General features: G+C 46.6%; 1 protein-coding gene across 1 annotated transcript in view; it reads right to left on the bottom strand.

Annotated features, from left to right (window-relative positions):
• The window catches only part of LOC115458893 (presequence protease, mitochondrial-like), a gene marked incomplete at its 5' end in the record, with an annotated part of 169,180 nt that overhangs the window by 41,606 nt on the left and 111,066 nt on the right, over positions 1-16,508 (bottom strand). The window contains 1 exon segment of the mRNA XM_030188734.1: positions 8,269-8,389. Within this exon segment, the coding sequence (XP_030044594.1) occupies positions 8,269-8,389 (121 nt within the window).

Genomic DNA, 16,508 nt, shown 5'->3' with positions numbered 1-16,508 from the left:
TGGAAAGAGCTCTCAGCACTCAGGGAATGAGTCTGATTCCTGGAAGCTAGACTAGCAGACTTGGAGTAGCTGGGGTAGATAGTTATATAGAGGAAACCTACACAGACATTGTATAGGAGTTACACGTCCAACCTGGCAACATCTGAGTTGCCATGGAGGAGGAAGTCACTTCAAAGGACAGCTTCACCTTGAAGAGGCAGAAAGTGATCCTGCAACCAAGACCTGCCCTCTGGGGAAAGGGTATGATACATACCTGTAGCAGTTGTTCTCCGAGGACAGCAGGCTGATTGTTCTCACGACTGGGTGACGTCCGCGGCAGCCCCCACCAACCGGAAAAAAGCTTCGCGGGACGGTCGGCACGCAGGGCACGCCCACCGCGCATGCGCGGCCGTCTTCCCGCCCGTGCGCGACCGCTCCCGCCAGTTGAATAACTAGCAAAAGATGAAACACACAACTCCAAAGGGGAGGAGGGAGGGTAGGTGAGAACAATCAGCCTGCTGTCCTCGGAGAACAACTGCTACAGGTATGTATCATACCCTTTCTCCGAGGACAAGCAGGCTGCTTGTTCTCACGACTGGGGTATCCCTAGCTCTCAGGCTCACTCAAAACAAGAACCCAGGTCAATTGAACCTCGCAACGGCGAGTTTACAACAGAAATTGACCTACGAAGAACAACTAACTGAGAGTGCAGCCTGACCAGAATAAATTCGGGTCCTGGAGGGTGGAGTTGGATTTACACCCCAAACAGATTCTGCAGCACCGACTGCCCGAACCGACTGTCGCGTCGGGTATCCTGCTGGAGGCAGTAATGTGATGTGAATGTGTGGACAGATGACCACGTCGCAGCCTTGCAAATCTCTTCAATAGTGGCTGACTTCAAGTGGGCCACTGACGCTGCCATGGCTCTAACACTATGAGCCGTGACATGACCCTCAAGAGTCAGCCCAGCCTGGGCGTAAGTGAAGGAAATGCAATCTGCTAGCCAATTGGAGATGGTGCGTTTCCCGACAGCGACCCCTAGCCTGTTAGGGTCGAAAGAAACAAACAATTGGGCGGACTGTCTGTGGGGCTGTGTCCGCTCCAAGTAGAAGGCCAATGCTCTCTTGCAGTCCAATGTGTGCAACTGACGTTCAGCAGGGCGGGTATGCGGCCTGGGGAAGAATGTTGGCAAGACAATTGACTGGTTAAGATGGAACTCCGACACCACCTTCGGCAGGAACTTTGGGTGGGTGCAGAGCACTACTCTGTTGTGATGAAATTTGGTATATGGAGCATGAACTACTAGGGCTTGAAGCTCACTGACCCTACGAGCTGAAGTAACTGCCACCAAGAAAATGACCTTCCAGGTCAAGTACTTCAGATGGCAGGTATTCAGTGGCTCAAAAGGAGGTTTCATCAGCTGGGTGAGGACGACGTTGAGATCCCATGACACTGTAGGAGGCTTGATAGGGGGCTTTGACAAAAGCAAGCCTCTCATGAATCGAACGACCAAAGGCTCTCCAGAGATGGCTTTACCTTCCACACGATAATGGTAAGCACTAATCGCACTGAGGTGATTCCTTACTGAGTTGGTCTTGAGGCCAGACTCTGATAAGTGTAGAAGGTATTCAAGCAGGTTCTGTGCAGGGCAAGAACGAGGTTCTAGGGCCTTGCTCTCACACCAAACGACAAACCTCCTCCACTTGAAAAAGTAACTCTTCTTAGTGGAATCCTTCCTAGAGGCAAGCAAGACCCGGGAGACACCCTCAGACAGACCCAACGCAGCGAAGTCTACGCCCTCAACATCCAGGCCGTGAGAGCCAGGGATTGAAGGTTGGGGTGCAGCAACGCTCCGTCGTTCTGCGAAATGAGAGTCGGAAAACACTCCAATCTCCACGGTTCTTCGGAGGACAACTCCAGAAGAAGAGGGAACCAGATCTGACGGGGCCAAAAGGGCGCTATCAGAATCATGGTGCCGCGGTCTTGCTTGAGCTTCAGTAAGGTCTTCCCCACCAAAGGTATGGGAGGATAAGCATACAGGAGGCCGGTCCCCCAATGAAGGAGAAAGGCATCTGACGCTAGCCTGCCGTGTGTCTGAAGTCTGGAACAGAACAGAGGCAGCTTGTGGTTGGTCTGAGAGGCGAAAAGATCCACCGAGGGGGTGCCCCACTCTCGGAAGATCTTGCGTACCACTCTGGAATGGAGCGACCACTCGTGCGGTTGCATGACTCTGCTCAGTTTGTCGGCCAGACTGTTGTTTACACCTGCCAGGTATGTGGCTTGGAGAAGCATGCAGAACTGGCAGGCCCAACGCCACATCCCGACGGCTTCCTGACACAGGGAGCGAGATCCGGTGCCCCCCTGCTTGTTGATGTAATACATTGCAACCTGATTGTCTGTCCGAATTTGGATAATTTGACAGGACAGCCGATCTCTGAAAGCCTTCAGTGCGTTCCAGATCGCTCGGAGCTCCAGGAGGTTGATCTGCAGATCCTTTTCCTGGAGGGACCACATACCCTGGGTGTGCAGCCCATCGACATGAGCTCCCCACCCCAGGCGAGAGGCATCCGTCGTCAGCACTTTCGTGGGCTGTGGAATTTGAAATGGACATCCCAGTGTCAAATTGGTCCGAATGGTCCACCAGAGCAGTGAAGTGCGGCAGCTGGTGGAGAGGCGGATGACATCTTCTAGATTCCCGGTGGCTTGGAACCACTGGGAAGCTAGGGTCCATTGAGCAGATCTCATGTGAAGACGAGCCTGGGAGTCACATGAACTGTGGAGGCCATATGACCCAGAAGTCTCAACGTCTGCCGAGCTGTGATCTGCTGGGACGCTCTGGTCTGCGAAGCCAGGGCCAGGAGATTGGCGGCCCTCGCTTCGGGAAGAAAGGCCCGAGCCGTCTGGGTATTCAGCAGCGCTCCTATGAATTCCAGAGACTGGGACGGTTGGAGATGGGACTTTGGGTAATTTATCACAAACCCCAGCAGCTCCAGAAGTTGAATAGTGCACTGCATGGACCGGAGGGCTCCTGCCTCCGAGGTGTTCTTGACCAGCCAATCGTCGAGATATGGGAACACGTGCACTCCCAGCTTGCGTAGGTAGGCCGCTACCACCACGAGGCACTTGGTAAACACTCGTGGGGCAGAGGCGAGCCCAAATGGCAGCACACAATACTGAAAGTGGCGTGCGCCCAGGCGGAATCTGAGATACTGTCTGTGAGCTGGCAGTATCGGTATGTGAGTATATGCGTCCTTTAAATCCAGGGAACATAGCCAATCGTTTTTCTGAATCATTGGCAGAAGGGTGCCCAAGGAAAGCATCCTGAACTTTTCTTTGACCAGGAATTTGTTCAGGCCTCTCAGGTCTAGGATGGGACGCATCCCCCCTGTTTTCTTTTCCACAAGGAAGTACCTGGAATAGAATCCCTGCCCTTCCTGCCCGGGTGGTACGGGCTCGACCGCATTGGCGCTGAGAAGGGCGGAGAGTTCCTCTGCAAGTACCTGCTTGTGATGGGAGCTGAAAGACTGAGCTCCCGGAGGACAATTTGGAGGCAGGGAGGCCAAATTCAGGGCGTATCCGCACCGCACTATTTGGAGAACCCACTGGTCGGAGGTTATGAGAGGCCACCTTTGGTGAAAAAATTTTAACCTCCCTCCGACCGGCAGATCGTCCGGTACGGACACTTGTAGGGCGGCTATGTTCCCGTGGATCCAGTCAAAAGCCTGTCCCCGGCTTTTGCTGTGGAGGCGCAGGGGGCTGCTTAGGCGCACGCTGTTGACGGGAACGAGCGCGCTGGGGCTGTCCCTGTGCCTGACGAGGCCTTCGGGCCGGCTGGTTGTACCTACGCTTTGCAAAAGAATAGGGTGCAGCCTGCCGTGCCCGGGAAAAACGCCCACCAGTGGGGGCGGATGCTGAAGGCGCCCGGTGGGAGAGCTTGTCGAGAGCGGTTTCCCGCTGATGCAGTTGGTCCACCATCTGCTCGACCTTCTCACCGAAAATGTTATCCCCCCGGCAAGGGACGTCGGCCAGTCTCTGCTGGGTGCGGTTGTCCAGGTCAGAGGCGCGCAGCCATGAGAGCCTGCGCATCACTATACCTTGGGCCGCAGCACGAGATGCCACGTCACAGGTGTCAAAAATACCCCTGGACAGGAACTTTCTGCATGCCTTCAGCTGCCTGACCACCTCCTGATAAGGCCTGGACTGCTCCGGCGGGAGCTTCTCGACCAGGTCCGCCAGCTGTTGCACATTGGTCCGCATGTGGATGCTCATATAGAGCAGGTATGACTGGATGCGGGTCACGAGCATGGAGGATTGGTAGGCCTTCCTCCCAAACGAGTCCAGAGTGCGAGACTCCCGCCCCGGGGGCGCCGAGGCGGTATCCCTCGAACTCCGTGCCCTCTTGAGAGCAGAATCCACGACCGCTGAGTCATGGGGCAATTGGGGCCGCATGAGCTCTGGGTCGGAGTGGATCCTGTACTGGGACTCTGCTTTCTTGGGAATGGTGGGGTTAGTTAACGGTCTCACCCAGTTCCGGAGCAGCGTCTCCTTCAGGACATTGTGCAGCGGCACCGTGGAGGACTCTCTAGGTGGTGATGGATAGTCGAGGACCTCGAGCATCTCGGCCCTCGGCTCTTCCACAGAGACCACGGGGAAGGGAATGGTGATCGACATATCCCGCACAAAGGAGGCAAAGGAGAGGCTCTCAGGAGGTGAGAGCTTCCTCTCCGGTGAAGGCGTGGGGTCCGAGGGAAGGCCCGTAGACTCCTCTGAGGAGAAATATCTAGGGTCCTCCTCTTCCCCCCACGAGTCCTCATCCTCGGTATCGGACATTAGCTCATGTAGCTGAGTCCTGTACCGGGCCCGGCTCGACGTCGAGGCACCGAGGTCTCGGTGTCGTCGAGCGGTGGACTCCCGCGCCGGCGGGGACGGAGCTCCCTCCATCGACGTCGACGGGGACTCCACCTGCGTAGCAGTCGAGACCAGCACCGCAAGCGGCGGCGGTGTCGACAGCTCCGGCGCCGGGCTAGAGCTCGCCGGCGCCACAGTCATCGGCGCCGAGGGCGCAAGCACCCCCGGCGCCGGCACAGCCTGGCGCATCAGCCCTTCCAGGATCCCCGGAAGGATGGCTCTGAGGCACTCGTCCAGGCCCGCTGCCAGGAAAGGCGGTGGGGCCGGTAAGGGTGTCGGTGCCGGAAGCTGCTGGGAGCCAGGAGACGGCACCGAGGTGCCGGAACCCCGACGCGTCGGTACCTCCACAACCGACGGGGACCTCTCCTCTCGACGATGACGCTTCGGCGTCGACTCCTCTTCAGGATGCACCGAGGGCGTCCGGTGACGACGCTTTTTGTCCTTCTTTCGATGCACGTCACCGGCGCCGGAGGGCATGGAAGAGGAGGAGGTCGATCCCCCTCGGTCTCGAGGCACCGGGTCAGACAGGGTTCGGTCCCGTGGCTCACGAGTTGAGGGAGTGACCGGGGCCGACTGCCCACGCGGCCTCTCAACCTCACTCTCACCGGCGGACCGGCGGGACCTGTTCTCCTGGGGTCGCTGCCATCGGTGCCGATGTCTCGGGCATCGATACCGGTACCGAAGAACCGGCCTTCGATACCGATGCCGTCGAGGTCGACGTCGAGGGGCCGGCGCAAGTTCCAAAAAGACGGTCCCGCAGAACTTGCCTCGCAACCTGAGTCCGTTTCCGGAGACCGAGACACAAAGCACACGACTTGAGATTGTGCTCCGGCCCGAGGCACTGGAGGCACCAAGCGTGGGTGTCGGTCTGCGAGATCGGCCGGCCGCAGCGACCACACTTTTTAAATCCACTCGGGACCTTCGAGGACATCGACGGAAAAATCACGTCGGCGAAGTCAAAGTCGTCAATGGTGGCTAAAATCACACCACGAAAAAACAACGACCGAGCGACCACTAGGCCGCAATGTAGCGTCCCCGCTGGAAGCGAGGGAAAAGGGGAGCGCGTGCTCCACACGCGCAGTCTTTTTTTTTTTTTTGTAAAAAGAAAGAAAATAAAAGGAAATTAAATTAAATTAACGAAGCGCGATCCGCGTATACGCGATCGCAAGAATCCGGCGGCTGAAGTAGAGAGAGCGGCAAAGCACGACTCTCTCCAGGCGCGGAAAAAAAGGAACTGGCGGGAGCGGTCGTGCACGGGCGGGAAGACGGCCGCGCATGCGCGGTGGGCGTGCCCTGCGTGCCGACCGTCCCGCGAAGCTTTTTTCCGGTTGGTGGGGGCTGCCGCGGACGTCACCCAGTCGTGAGAACAAGCAGCCTGCTTGTCCTCGGAGAATGCAATATACTCTCTGAATATTGATAGCCCTCCACCATAATACCTGTACAGTTAGCAATACTGTGCAAGGACCCTGAACTATTCATGACCTTGTACGTACACAATCTGATAGCCTAAGCAAGTCAGTACATATAACTTATTACAGCTGGCCTCTCCCAGCTCACATGAGGATTTGTAGTGACACACATGACACCACCATCTGCTATACAGACAATGTGTGCCAGGGCACGATAGATATATCTGACATCCTTATGTTTCTGCAGCCTGATTAGTTTTGCTGATGTACCAAAAGCACATCCTTTCTATGCTGGGAACGGAATTGCAGTGGGAAGCACAGAAGCATATGTTTACACTATTATGAGATAACCTATGTATATAAGTATGAACTGCACAAGACACTTTGGGAAAGAACCCCTACGCAGTCCCTGAGCAGTGCTTTGCAGACAGTATCTGAGAAAGGACTTTCCCCTCAGCTAACAATATTATTTCATTGTCTTTGCCAGATTATTCTCCTGTACTGTAAGTACCTTACATTTATTGTATTATCTATGACATTCTTTTTGTCATACAATAAAATTACCTATGTTGTATACCTGATATTGTTGGTTATGTTTATCCCCGAACACCTCCCTTCTAAGGGTAGCCAGGTAAGGGCTACCAGGGGAGCTATCTGGCTCCCTACAATATGCGTCTCCAGGGGCTTCTGCCCAAGAGGGAAGGGCTAGGATAACTGTTATAGTTAGTGATTCAAACATTAGGCATGTAGATAGCTGGGTGGCTGACGGATGTGAGGATTGCTTGGTCACTTGCCTGCCTGGTGCAAAGTTGGTGAACCTCACACATTACCTAGACAGACCTGGGCAGGAGCCAGTTGTCACTGTACATGTTGGTACCAACAGCATAGGAAAATGTGGTAGGGAGGTTCAAGGCCTTCCCCACCCCACCCCTATTCCCCTCCACCTTGGTGTCCAGCATCCCCATATCCTCCCTCTCCCCAAAGTGTTCAATGGCTTCTCTTCCCTCTCCACAACAGCATCAGCATGTCAGCTTGCCAAACACAACATTTGTTGCACCCTGCGTGAGGCCTTGAGGTTCTATGCATATTCAAGGCTTGCTGGATCCCATCACTCCTTCTGAACCAGGAACTTTGGAGGGGGCAGGAGCCCTCGGGCCTTGAGCATCTGTACATTCTCAAGGCCCCACACTGGGTGCTATGAGTGTTGTGCCAGCAAGATGACTGACATGGCAGTTCTGCCATGAAAGTGTTAAGGATGGGAAGAAATAGGATGGGACGCAACTGAACATCTTGGAGGAATATGGGGAGATGCTGAACAGACATTGATTGCTGCAACTGTGCTGTCCCCTAAACTGTGCTGCCCTAAGTAGATACCAAGTCCATCTAGTGGTCAGACCAGCCCTTGCAGCAAAACGTGTCCTATGGGCCCTGCAGAAAGTGAAACTGAGGTGGCCCCATGCAATTGTGCCAGCACATGGAATTCAAACACACATGGTACATTGCTCTGGAAAGTTTGAACTTTAGACAGCTTTAGAACCCTTATCATCTGAGCTCCCTCCCATGTCATCACCCATATGAAAATTATGATTTTTAGTCTGTTTCAAGAAGTCATTAATTAGCATACAAGCTCATTTCTCCAATGACCTCACATTCATAGTTTTTCACCGAAAAGATTGTGGATGCTCAATTTCCTCATGGTGTAGCTGGAGATAAAAAGTAGTGAAAAAATTCAAAAGGTGTAGGATAAGTACATTGATTCCCCTATTTAGCACTAAGAAGGGATCAAAAGAAAACAAATGACAGAAAGGAGTATCCTGTATGGAGAGGCAAGTACAATCCTAAAGGCAGCCTTAGAGGTAACTTGCATATTGTTCACAGAGCAGAAGGTATGACTTAGCATCTCGCTGGGCAGACAAGCTAGACCATGCTGGTCATTATCTGTTAACTGTTACTGTGTTATGTAATCATATACCTCAATCACAAGAGGCCGCGCAGCTTTCCGTTCCTTTTTACTTCGATGAATTTTCTTCAGGAACTGCTCTATCTCCTTTGAGGCTCCTGACATCTGCTGAGGCCCAGCATTCACAGAACATCTATTAAAATGAAAGCCATAATCTATAATGCATACCATAAACATATCTTTGTTTTTCCACTAGGGCTGTACCAAATATTCGTATTCGACTTGGCCCTGAATACATTATTCGTATTCAGTCAAATAGTGATTTGAATTCAAGTAAGAATAATCCGAGGCTCCACTGTAAAATTCTACTGACCCCCCCCCCCCTCCACTTGATCTCCGATTTCATGTTGCTTCCTTTATTTATGTTATAAAGCTCAATGTCCGTTATTCATATTCAACTGAATAGTAAAATATGCTACTCAGTATAGCTCTATTTTCCACACACACTTTCTTCATAATTTTCAAAAGCATTTCATCCATCTGCTTTTTCAGGTGAATTCGTACTTGGAAACTCTCTTAATCAATAACTGTTATACTGGCTACACTGCTGTAAGGATGTAAATCATGGGTGCTATATCAAATAGGTATGTGAGCTCTGGGCACTGCCATTTTGGAATTGCCATTTCAGCACTGATGTTAAATTGCAAGACTTATACTCACAAGAATTTTGGGTACAGGAATATTGGATGCCAAAACAGCAGCATCCAAAAGTGCCCCATGACTGCTCCAAAATCAGCAATGCTCAAAAGTCCTGCTTTAATATCAAACAGGCATCTCAAGCAATTTCCTCAATGCTCTCTGAGGTCCATCAGCAATAATGTGGCAAGGGAGAACTCAACAGAAAGGTTCTTGAAGACACAGTGGCAATGGCCCAGTCCCAGACTGGCCATATCCTAAGAATGGAGGACATCAACTCCTAAAGCTGTATTCTATGGCAAACTGAAAAGTGGGCACAGCACACAGAGAAAACTAATCATGTAAAATAGTCTAAACCAATGGTTCCAAAACTTTCTTGGGTCACAGCCGCTCCTAGGCTATACATTTCCTTTAAAATGTTTCCCCCCTCTCCTCAACAGTGTTGAGTCCTACCTTTGCAGATGGAGATGCCCAAGCCCCACCATCTGAAGAGGTTCATTGTCTGAGGCCCGACCTCCACGCTGCCTGTGTGGTGAACATTACTGGTGGCATTCCCCAGCCACCGACACTCCCAAGCATGCCCTCCTTCTCTTCTCCCTTTTCATCCAGCCTCTGCCCTCCTTCTCTTCCCCCTTCCATCCAGCCTAAGCCCCCTCTCTGTTTCTTCCCTAATTCAGCATCTGCCTCCTCTCTGTCCTCCCCCATACCCAACTACCCTCCTATCATTGCTGCTTCTTTAGACCAGCAGCAGCGGCAAAGCAAGCTACAGCCACCGCGAGGCAGAGCTCTTTATTCACACAGCTGCTGGCTGTGCCTTGGAATAGGACGTGGCATTCGGCCAGGGCAGGACCGTCAGCCACAGGTATAGACAGTTTGGCCCTGCAGTGGCGGCAGTTTGTTTTGCCACTGCAGCTCATCTAGAGAAGCAGCAGCAGTGGCTTAGGTGGCAGCAGCAGGAGGGAGATAGGGAAAATGTGCCACAGCACACAGTTTGGGAACCAGTAGGCCTTAACTACTGGGCACAGGTGGGCTATTTAAATTACGGATATTGTTAAGGCAATTTTTCAAAAGGGAGTTAAGCTGAATTTGCATGACCAAGGTCACAAAGACTTGTGCAATGAAAGGACACTTGCTTCTTATTCTTAAGAATCGGCAGTATTACATTCAAGATCCTATAGACAGTCAGTTATCTTTTAGACTGATCCTTATACACGGTCCAAGTCTATAGATGTTTTAATCAGGAATAGAAAACAGTGTTTATATGGACAGAAGTCAAAGCATACTTGTAGAGAAGGAAATGGAATGTGTCTTAAGAAGGTTCCCTTGCAAGATGTGCAAAATCTTGAATCTATTCCTATACCTGTTTTTTATGTAAATACTTGCTGTTAGGAATAAGGTCAGATTAATTAGATATTGGATAGCTGAGGCAAAACCAGGATTAGTTTGTTTTACTGAAATATGGTTACTTTTAGATGATGACCCTGTCCTATATTATGTCCTGCGGGTTATACGTTTTTAGCTGTAAATCGACATGGGAGAAGGAGGAATTGGTATATTGTACAAAGATTTCTTACTACTACTACTAATCGTTTCTATAGCGCTACTAGGCGTACACAGCACTGTACACATTATATGCAGGTACTTTCTCTGTCCCTAGAGGGCTCACAACCTATTTTTGTATCTAGGGCAATGGAGGGTTAAGTGAATTTTAAAAGGTCACAAGGAGCTGCAGGATCAAAGTCCACTGCACTAAGCATTAGGCTATTCCTCCACTCCAATATTAAATTGAAGGAAACTTATTTCACCATTTTTAGAGATTTTATATTGTACAATACATGATTCTTCATTAATGTTTTTTTTTTTTAATTGTACCTCGTTTTATTGTCCTCCTGGTAAATGGCTTGATGTTAAAGATGATTTTTATGATTTTGTGGGTAAAAATGCTTTACACACACCTTACAATTTATTAGGCAATGTTAATTTACATTTAGAACTACTGGACAACATAAATGTAATTGAATTGAGGATGTTCTTAGACAATTTGAATTTTCAACTACCTATCTCTCAACCTACTCATGAGAAAGGCCACCACTTGGATTTAATAGTCTATTCTTATGATTATTCTGGACAGATTGCCTTTTCCCTACCTAGTGGGAACCAGATAATCTGGTCAGATAATTAACTATCTTCATTTACTATTACCTGGTTATCCTCTGGACTAAGATACATGAAAAATCCTGGATTTAACCCAGTGATAAGAGTATTAGGCAGAAGACTGATCAAGTCCAATTTTGCAAGGATATTGTATTTCAATTCCATTACCAGCCAGTGAACAGATTACTTGGATACATAATTGGAATAAGCACTTTGTTACAGTCAAATAAAATCGCACCAATTTATGAAAATAAAATAAAAACCAGCCAGATAGTGAACGGTATACACCAAAACTTAAGAAAATTAAGCCATAATTGTAGGTCTTTAGAAAGAAAATGGAGAAAAGAAAAAAAAAAAAGACCTTAAATAAGTTGAACTGGAGAAAGCAATAAACATCTATAAGAAAGCTATAGTTCAGGCTAAGGAATATTATTCTACTATTATAACGAGATATACCTCTAATGTGAGTAAACCTTTTCAAATAGTAGCTAAGCTGACCAATACCTTACGTATTTGTAAGACATCTCAAGAGTTATTACCACTGCTAACCATTAAGCAAATCACTTTCAAACAAAAATGGAGATTCTTTTCAAGTCATTACACATTCACAATGTGATTATTAATAGATCTTATGTCAATATGCCGGCAGAAAGTTGGCCAACAGACCAACATTGGAATAACTTCTCTAGGTCTCTCAGAAATAACTAGACTCTATATGTTTAAAGTTTGCAAAGTCACACTATTATTTTGATAACTGTCTTACATAATGAAATCGGAACCAAGAATATTTAAGGAGGCTTTAAATCATTGGATAGAAGATTGTTTTGACTGTGGTAACTTTTCAAAAGATTTTTCTGAGATAGTTCTCACATCTATATTGAAAAACCCTTTAACAGTTAAGGATGATGTGGGCTATAGACCTGTGGTCGCAATACCTTATTTTGTGAAGATAATGGAGGTCTTAATGACAAAACAGCTGGTAGATTATTTAGATCAATATGGATTGTTACACAGGTGTCAGTTGGGATTTCAAACAAATCACAGTACTGAAACTTTGTTGGCTACAATTTTGAGTAATGGCCAAAGAGCTCTTGTTATGCAACCGGATCTTTCCAGTGTGTTTGATCTAGTTGATAATGATATACTGCTTGAAATTCTTGATGACTTTGGGGTAACTGGTGGAGTTTATTCATGGCTGAGGGCTTCTTGACTTTTAGGTCCTATCGAGTTAGAATGCAGGGAGTTCTATCCGACAGCTGGTCTTTACTGTCCGGAGTGTCTTAGGGCTCTCCTTTGTCACTGGTTTTATTTAATGTACTTATGCACTCTTTGGTAAACATTTAGAAAAAGAGAGTTGTATCAGTTTCATATATGCAGATGATACAACTATAATTTTTCCAGTTATAAATGACAACATCTCGTTTTTCAATTGTCACAAGTTGGATGACTTCTCATTTTTTTAAAATTAAATAGAGAAAAAGCTACATTTTTATATTAGCAGTGAAAGAATATCAAACTGTGGATTCAAACTTTATGGTTGATGGAAAAGTATATACATTAGATTGCTCTATTAAGATTCTGGGACAAACTATCTATGGAATCTCAGATTAATTCATGAATGAGGAGCTCTATGTTATGAGGAAACTAAGAAGTATTCGGAAATATATTTCTGAAGAACTTTTTAGACTAGAGGTGCAATCTTTAATCCTTAGTAAATTAGATTATTGTAACACCGTGTATCTGGGTTTATCAAAGTGTTTATTGACAAGTATTCAAGCTATTCAAAATACAGCCGTGCGATTCATCTTTTCTTTTAAAAAATCAGATCGAATTACACAGTTTTTTTTATACATTAGCCTTCTATTGAAGCTAGGGTGTTGTTTAAATTGGATTGTCTGGTATTTAAGATTATATATGGCTTGATACCCCAATATATGATTACTCTTGTTTTTCAAAATTACAACAATTTCATAATGTTCAGAATCTCTATTTTCTTTTCCTAGTTTTGAGGGATTGTGTTAAAGAAATTGTTTACCTACCTTTCTGCATATCATGTGGCTAGACTATAGAGTTATTTCCCACTCAAATGAAGGCATTAGCAATTATGATCTTTTTAAGAGGGCCAAAAACATTTTTGTTTGTGAAACACAATCAGAAAGTAATTTGTTAGTTTATGCTAATTTTTGAGATTATTGCTATCTGACAAATAACTGATATTAGTGATGTTGATTATTTTGTTACATTCTAGATCTATTTGGATCTAGTACCTGATATAATCCGCTGTGAACTATATGATTGGTACTAGTGGACTATAAATGAATTAACTAACTGTACTATCAACTTGAAAGAAAATTATAGACATATTCAAAAAGTAAAGCATGTTGTGTAGATCACTGAAGCAAGCTCCTAGTTTAATGCATTTTGAATTTGATTTTTTGGACAGCAAAATGTTTTATAGGACATTACATATGTTATATTATAGAACATCATGTTCCTTCTCCCCTAGAAAAACAACTGTCTAGAAACTAAAAAAAAATGTCTAAAGCACAGGAGACTGGAAGTGATGTCAGCGCTGCTGATGGCTACTTAGAACTGGAGCTCTGCACAGGTGCAGTGTCTTTTGATCATTTAATTCACCCTGCCTGACAATTTGGGCAGCTCTTCAGCGGCAGGAGTCTAGTTTGGAGATTTAGTTTGGCAAGCAGCAGTGACAAATCTCTTGAGGAATAATACTGCTTTGACAACAAGGTAAGCACAGCAACAAGATGGCGCCTATACTATCTGAAGATTGCAGCACTGATGCAGATAAACAGGGATTCCTCACGGGTTCTTGACTAGTTTTGCAATGAATGGAGGATTTGAAGAGAGATCTTTAAAAAAAAAACGAATTCTATCTAGTACACCAAGATATTAAAGCTGTGGTTGAGATCAAGCAAGATGTTAATGGACTATTTGCTAGACAGAAAAGAAGTTGAGAAGCACATGGCCACTTGTAAAACTCATGTAATGGAGCTGAAGGCAGGTATGAATGAGTCTAAGGATATGAAAGCTCTATGGGATAAGGTACAGGACTTGGAAAACAGATGCCACCGAAATAACACCGGCAGAAAAGGGATCCCCGAGTAGGCGGCCTTCACTGACTGCAAACTTGTGGTTCAAGAGATAGTGCAGATGTTACTAGAGCAGCTGGACACTCCAGGAATCAAGATTAAAACTAATACAGCACATAGGGCACTTGGCCCAACAACAGCCACAACAGTGACATTATTGCTTCTATTCACGATTTTAAAATTAAATATTTACAGGCAAGCAGGGAAGCAGGAATCTATCCTGTGGAAAAACATCAATATTTAAATATATCCCGATGTATCTCAATCACCCTGCAAAAGAGAAGAGTTCAGAGGCGCAACTTTATTTTTGCGAACTGAACAAATTAGATACAAATGGGGTTTTCCATCGGGCCTTATTTTTACAGTAAAGCAAAGTTATTCACCTGTAGCAGGTATTCGTCAATGACAGCAGACATATTCTCATAAATGGGTGACATCATCCAACAGAGACCGGTGTGGGCGCTGCCAAAGTGTAATGCCATTTTAAATCTTTAAGGCAGTGTTCCTAACATGCACGCACAGGTGCTATTCTGTCAGTCATGGGAGTGGAATTTGGGGTGGGTTCGGAGTATAGCCTTGTCATGGTAGAATCTGCTGTAAGGAGGATCTGTCATAATGGCTCTTTCTTCTGCCAGAAGAGTTAGTGAGCTTCAAGGGCTTGAAGCTCACTAACTCTTCTGGCAGAAGAAAGAGCTATCAAGAACAACACTTTATAAGTGAGGAATTTTAGAAAATAAGAATGCAGTGTTTCAAATGGAGGTTTCATGAGAGAGGAGAGAAAACACTGAGACACCATATTGAGGCAGTTTGATGGGAGGTTTAGTGCGATATAAACCTTTCATGAATCTAGCAACTAAAGGATACACTGAAACTGGTCTATTAAGTTTAGCATGAAAAGTATAGCATGAAATGGCTCTCAAATGTACTCTTACTGAGTCTTGAGGCCAGAATTGGATAAATGGAACAGGTATTCAATTAGAATAGGTAGAGAACATGAGATGGGATTGAGTGATTTAGAAACGCACTAGAGAAGAAAAAAAACTTTTCTATTTTAGGAGGCAACATTTTCTTGTGGAGGTTTTCTTAGAAGCCAGAAGTATCTGAGAGATTACATGAGATATGTTTAAAGAATGCAATTCTATATCGTCAGGTACCATGCCATGAGGGCTAGAGAACAAAGGTTTGGATAAAGAAGGGATCCATCATTCTGAGTTATGAGGGTTGAGAAAGGATCCAACCTGAGTGGTTCCTTGGATGACAACTCCAGGAGTAGAAGAAACCAAATTTGTTGAGGCCAATAAGAAGGAACTATAATCATAGTTCCTTGGTCTCGATGGATTTTGAGAAGTATTTTCCCGATTAGGGCAGTGGGAGAAAAGCATAAAGATTTTTCCCCCAGTGAATGAGGAAGGCATGAGCAGCTAGGGGATTGGGAGCATACAGTGTGGAATAGAATTGGGGAAGATTGTTATTCTAAGGAGAAACAAACAGATCTACCTTCAGTGTCCCCCACTTCTGAAATATCTGGTGGACGACTACAGTGCTGAGAGATCATTTGTGAGGTTGAAGGACTCTGCTGAGCTTGTCTACCAGGGCATTCTGCTTTCCAGCTAAGTAAACAGCTCTGAGGAAGGTGTTTTAGAAAGCTGTCCATGTCCATATCTGGACTGCCTGCTGACAAAGGAGGTAAGATCCAGTTCCTCCCTGCTTGCTCAGGTAATACATAGCAACCTGATTGTGCGTAGACTAGTATTACCTGGTTGAGAGTTCGATCCTGGAAGGTCTTGAGAACGTTCTAGACTGCTCGCAATTCCTGGAGATTGTACATAAGTACATAAGTAATGCCACACTGGGAAAAGACCAAGGGTCTCTCTGTTCTTGCAAGGACTAAGAACCCTGTGCATAGAGACCATAAGGTGTGCTTCCCACCCTGTCATGGAAGCTTCTATGGTAAAAAAAACATGAAAGGGGCTGGATTAGGAAGCCTTGGGTCAGATAGTGCGACACCATCCACCACTGAAGAGGGTGGCAGAGCAGTGCAGTTAGTCAGATATGACCAAAAGGAGCCCCATGGCCGTGTCCATTGCAAGGATTTCTGTTAAGAAATTCAAAAGTGGAAGCGAGCAAATGGTATCACATGAACTGTTGAGGCCATGTGACCAAGGAGGCAGAGCATCTGACGTGCAGACATATAAAAGTCACCTAGAATATCTGAGTGGCAAGATGTATTATAGCGTTTGCTCTCTGTTGAGGAAGGTATGATCGACCTTAAGTTGTGTTGAGAAGAGCCCCTATGAATTTCAGAATCTGCACTGGTTGAAGATGTGATTTGGGACTTCATATACTAACTTT

This window comes from Microcaecilia unicolor, unplaced genomic scaffold (genome assembly GCF_901765095.1).
Source record: "Microcaecilia unicolor unplaced genomic scaffold, aMicUni1.1, whole genome shotgun sequence".
NCBI classification, from domain to species: Eukaryota; Metazoa; Chordata; class Amphibia; order Gymnophiona; family Siphonopidae; genus Microcaecilia; species Microcaecilia unicolor.
The sequence above is the reverse complement of the archived record's forward strand: the minus strand, read 5'-3'. Positions and strand labels throughout refer to the sequence as shown.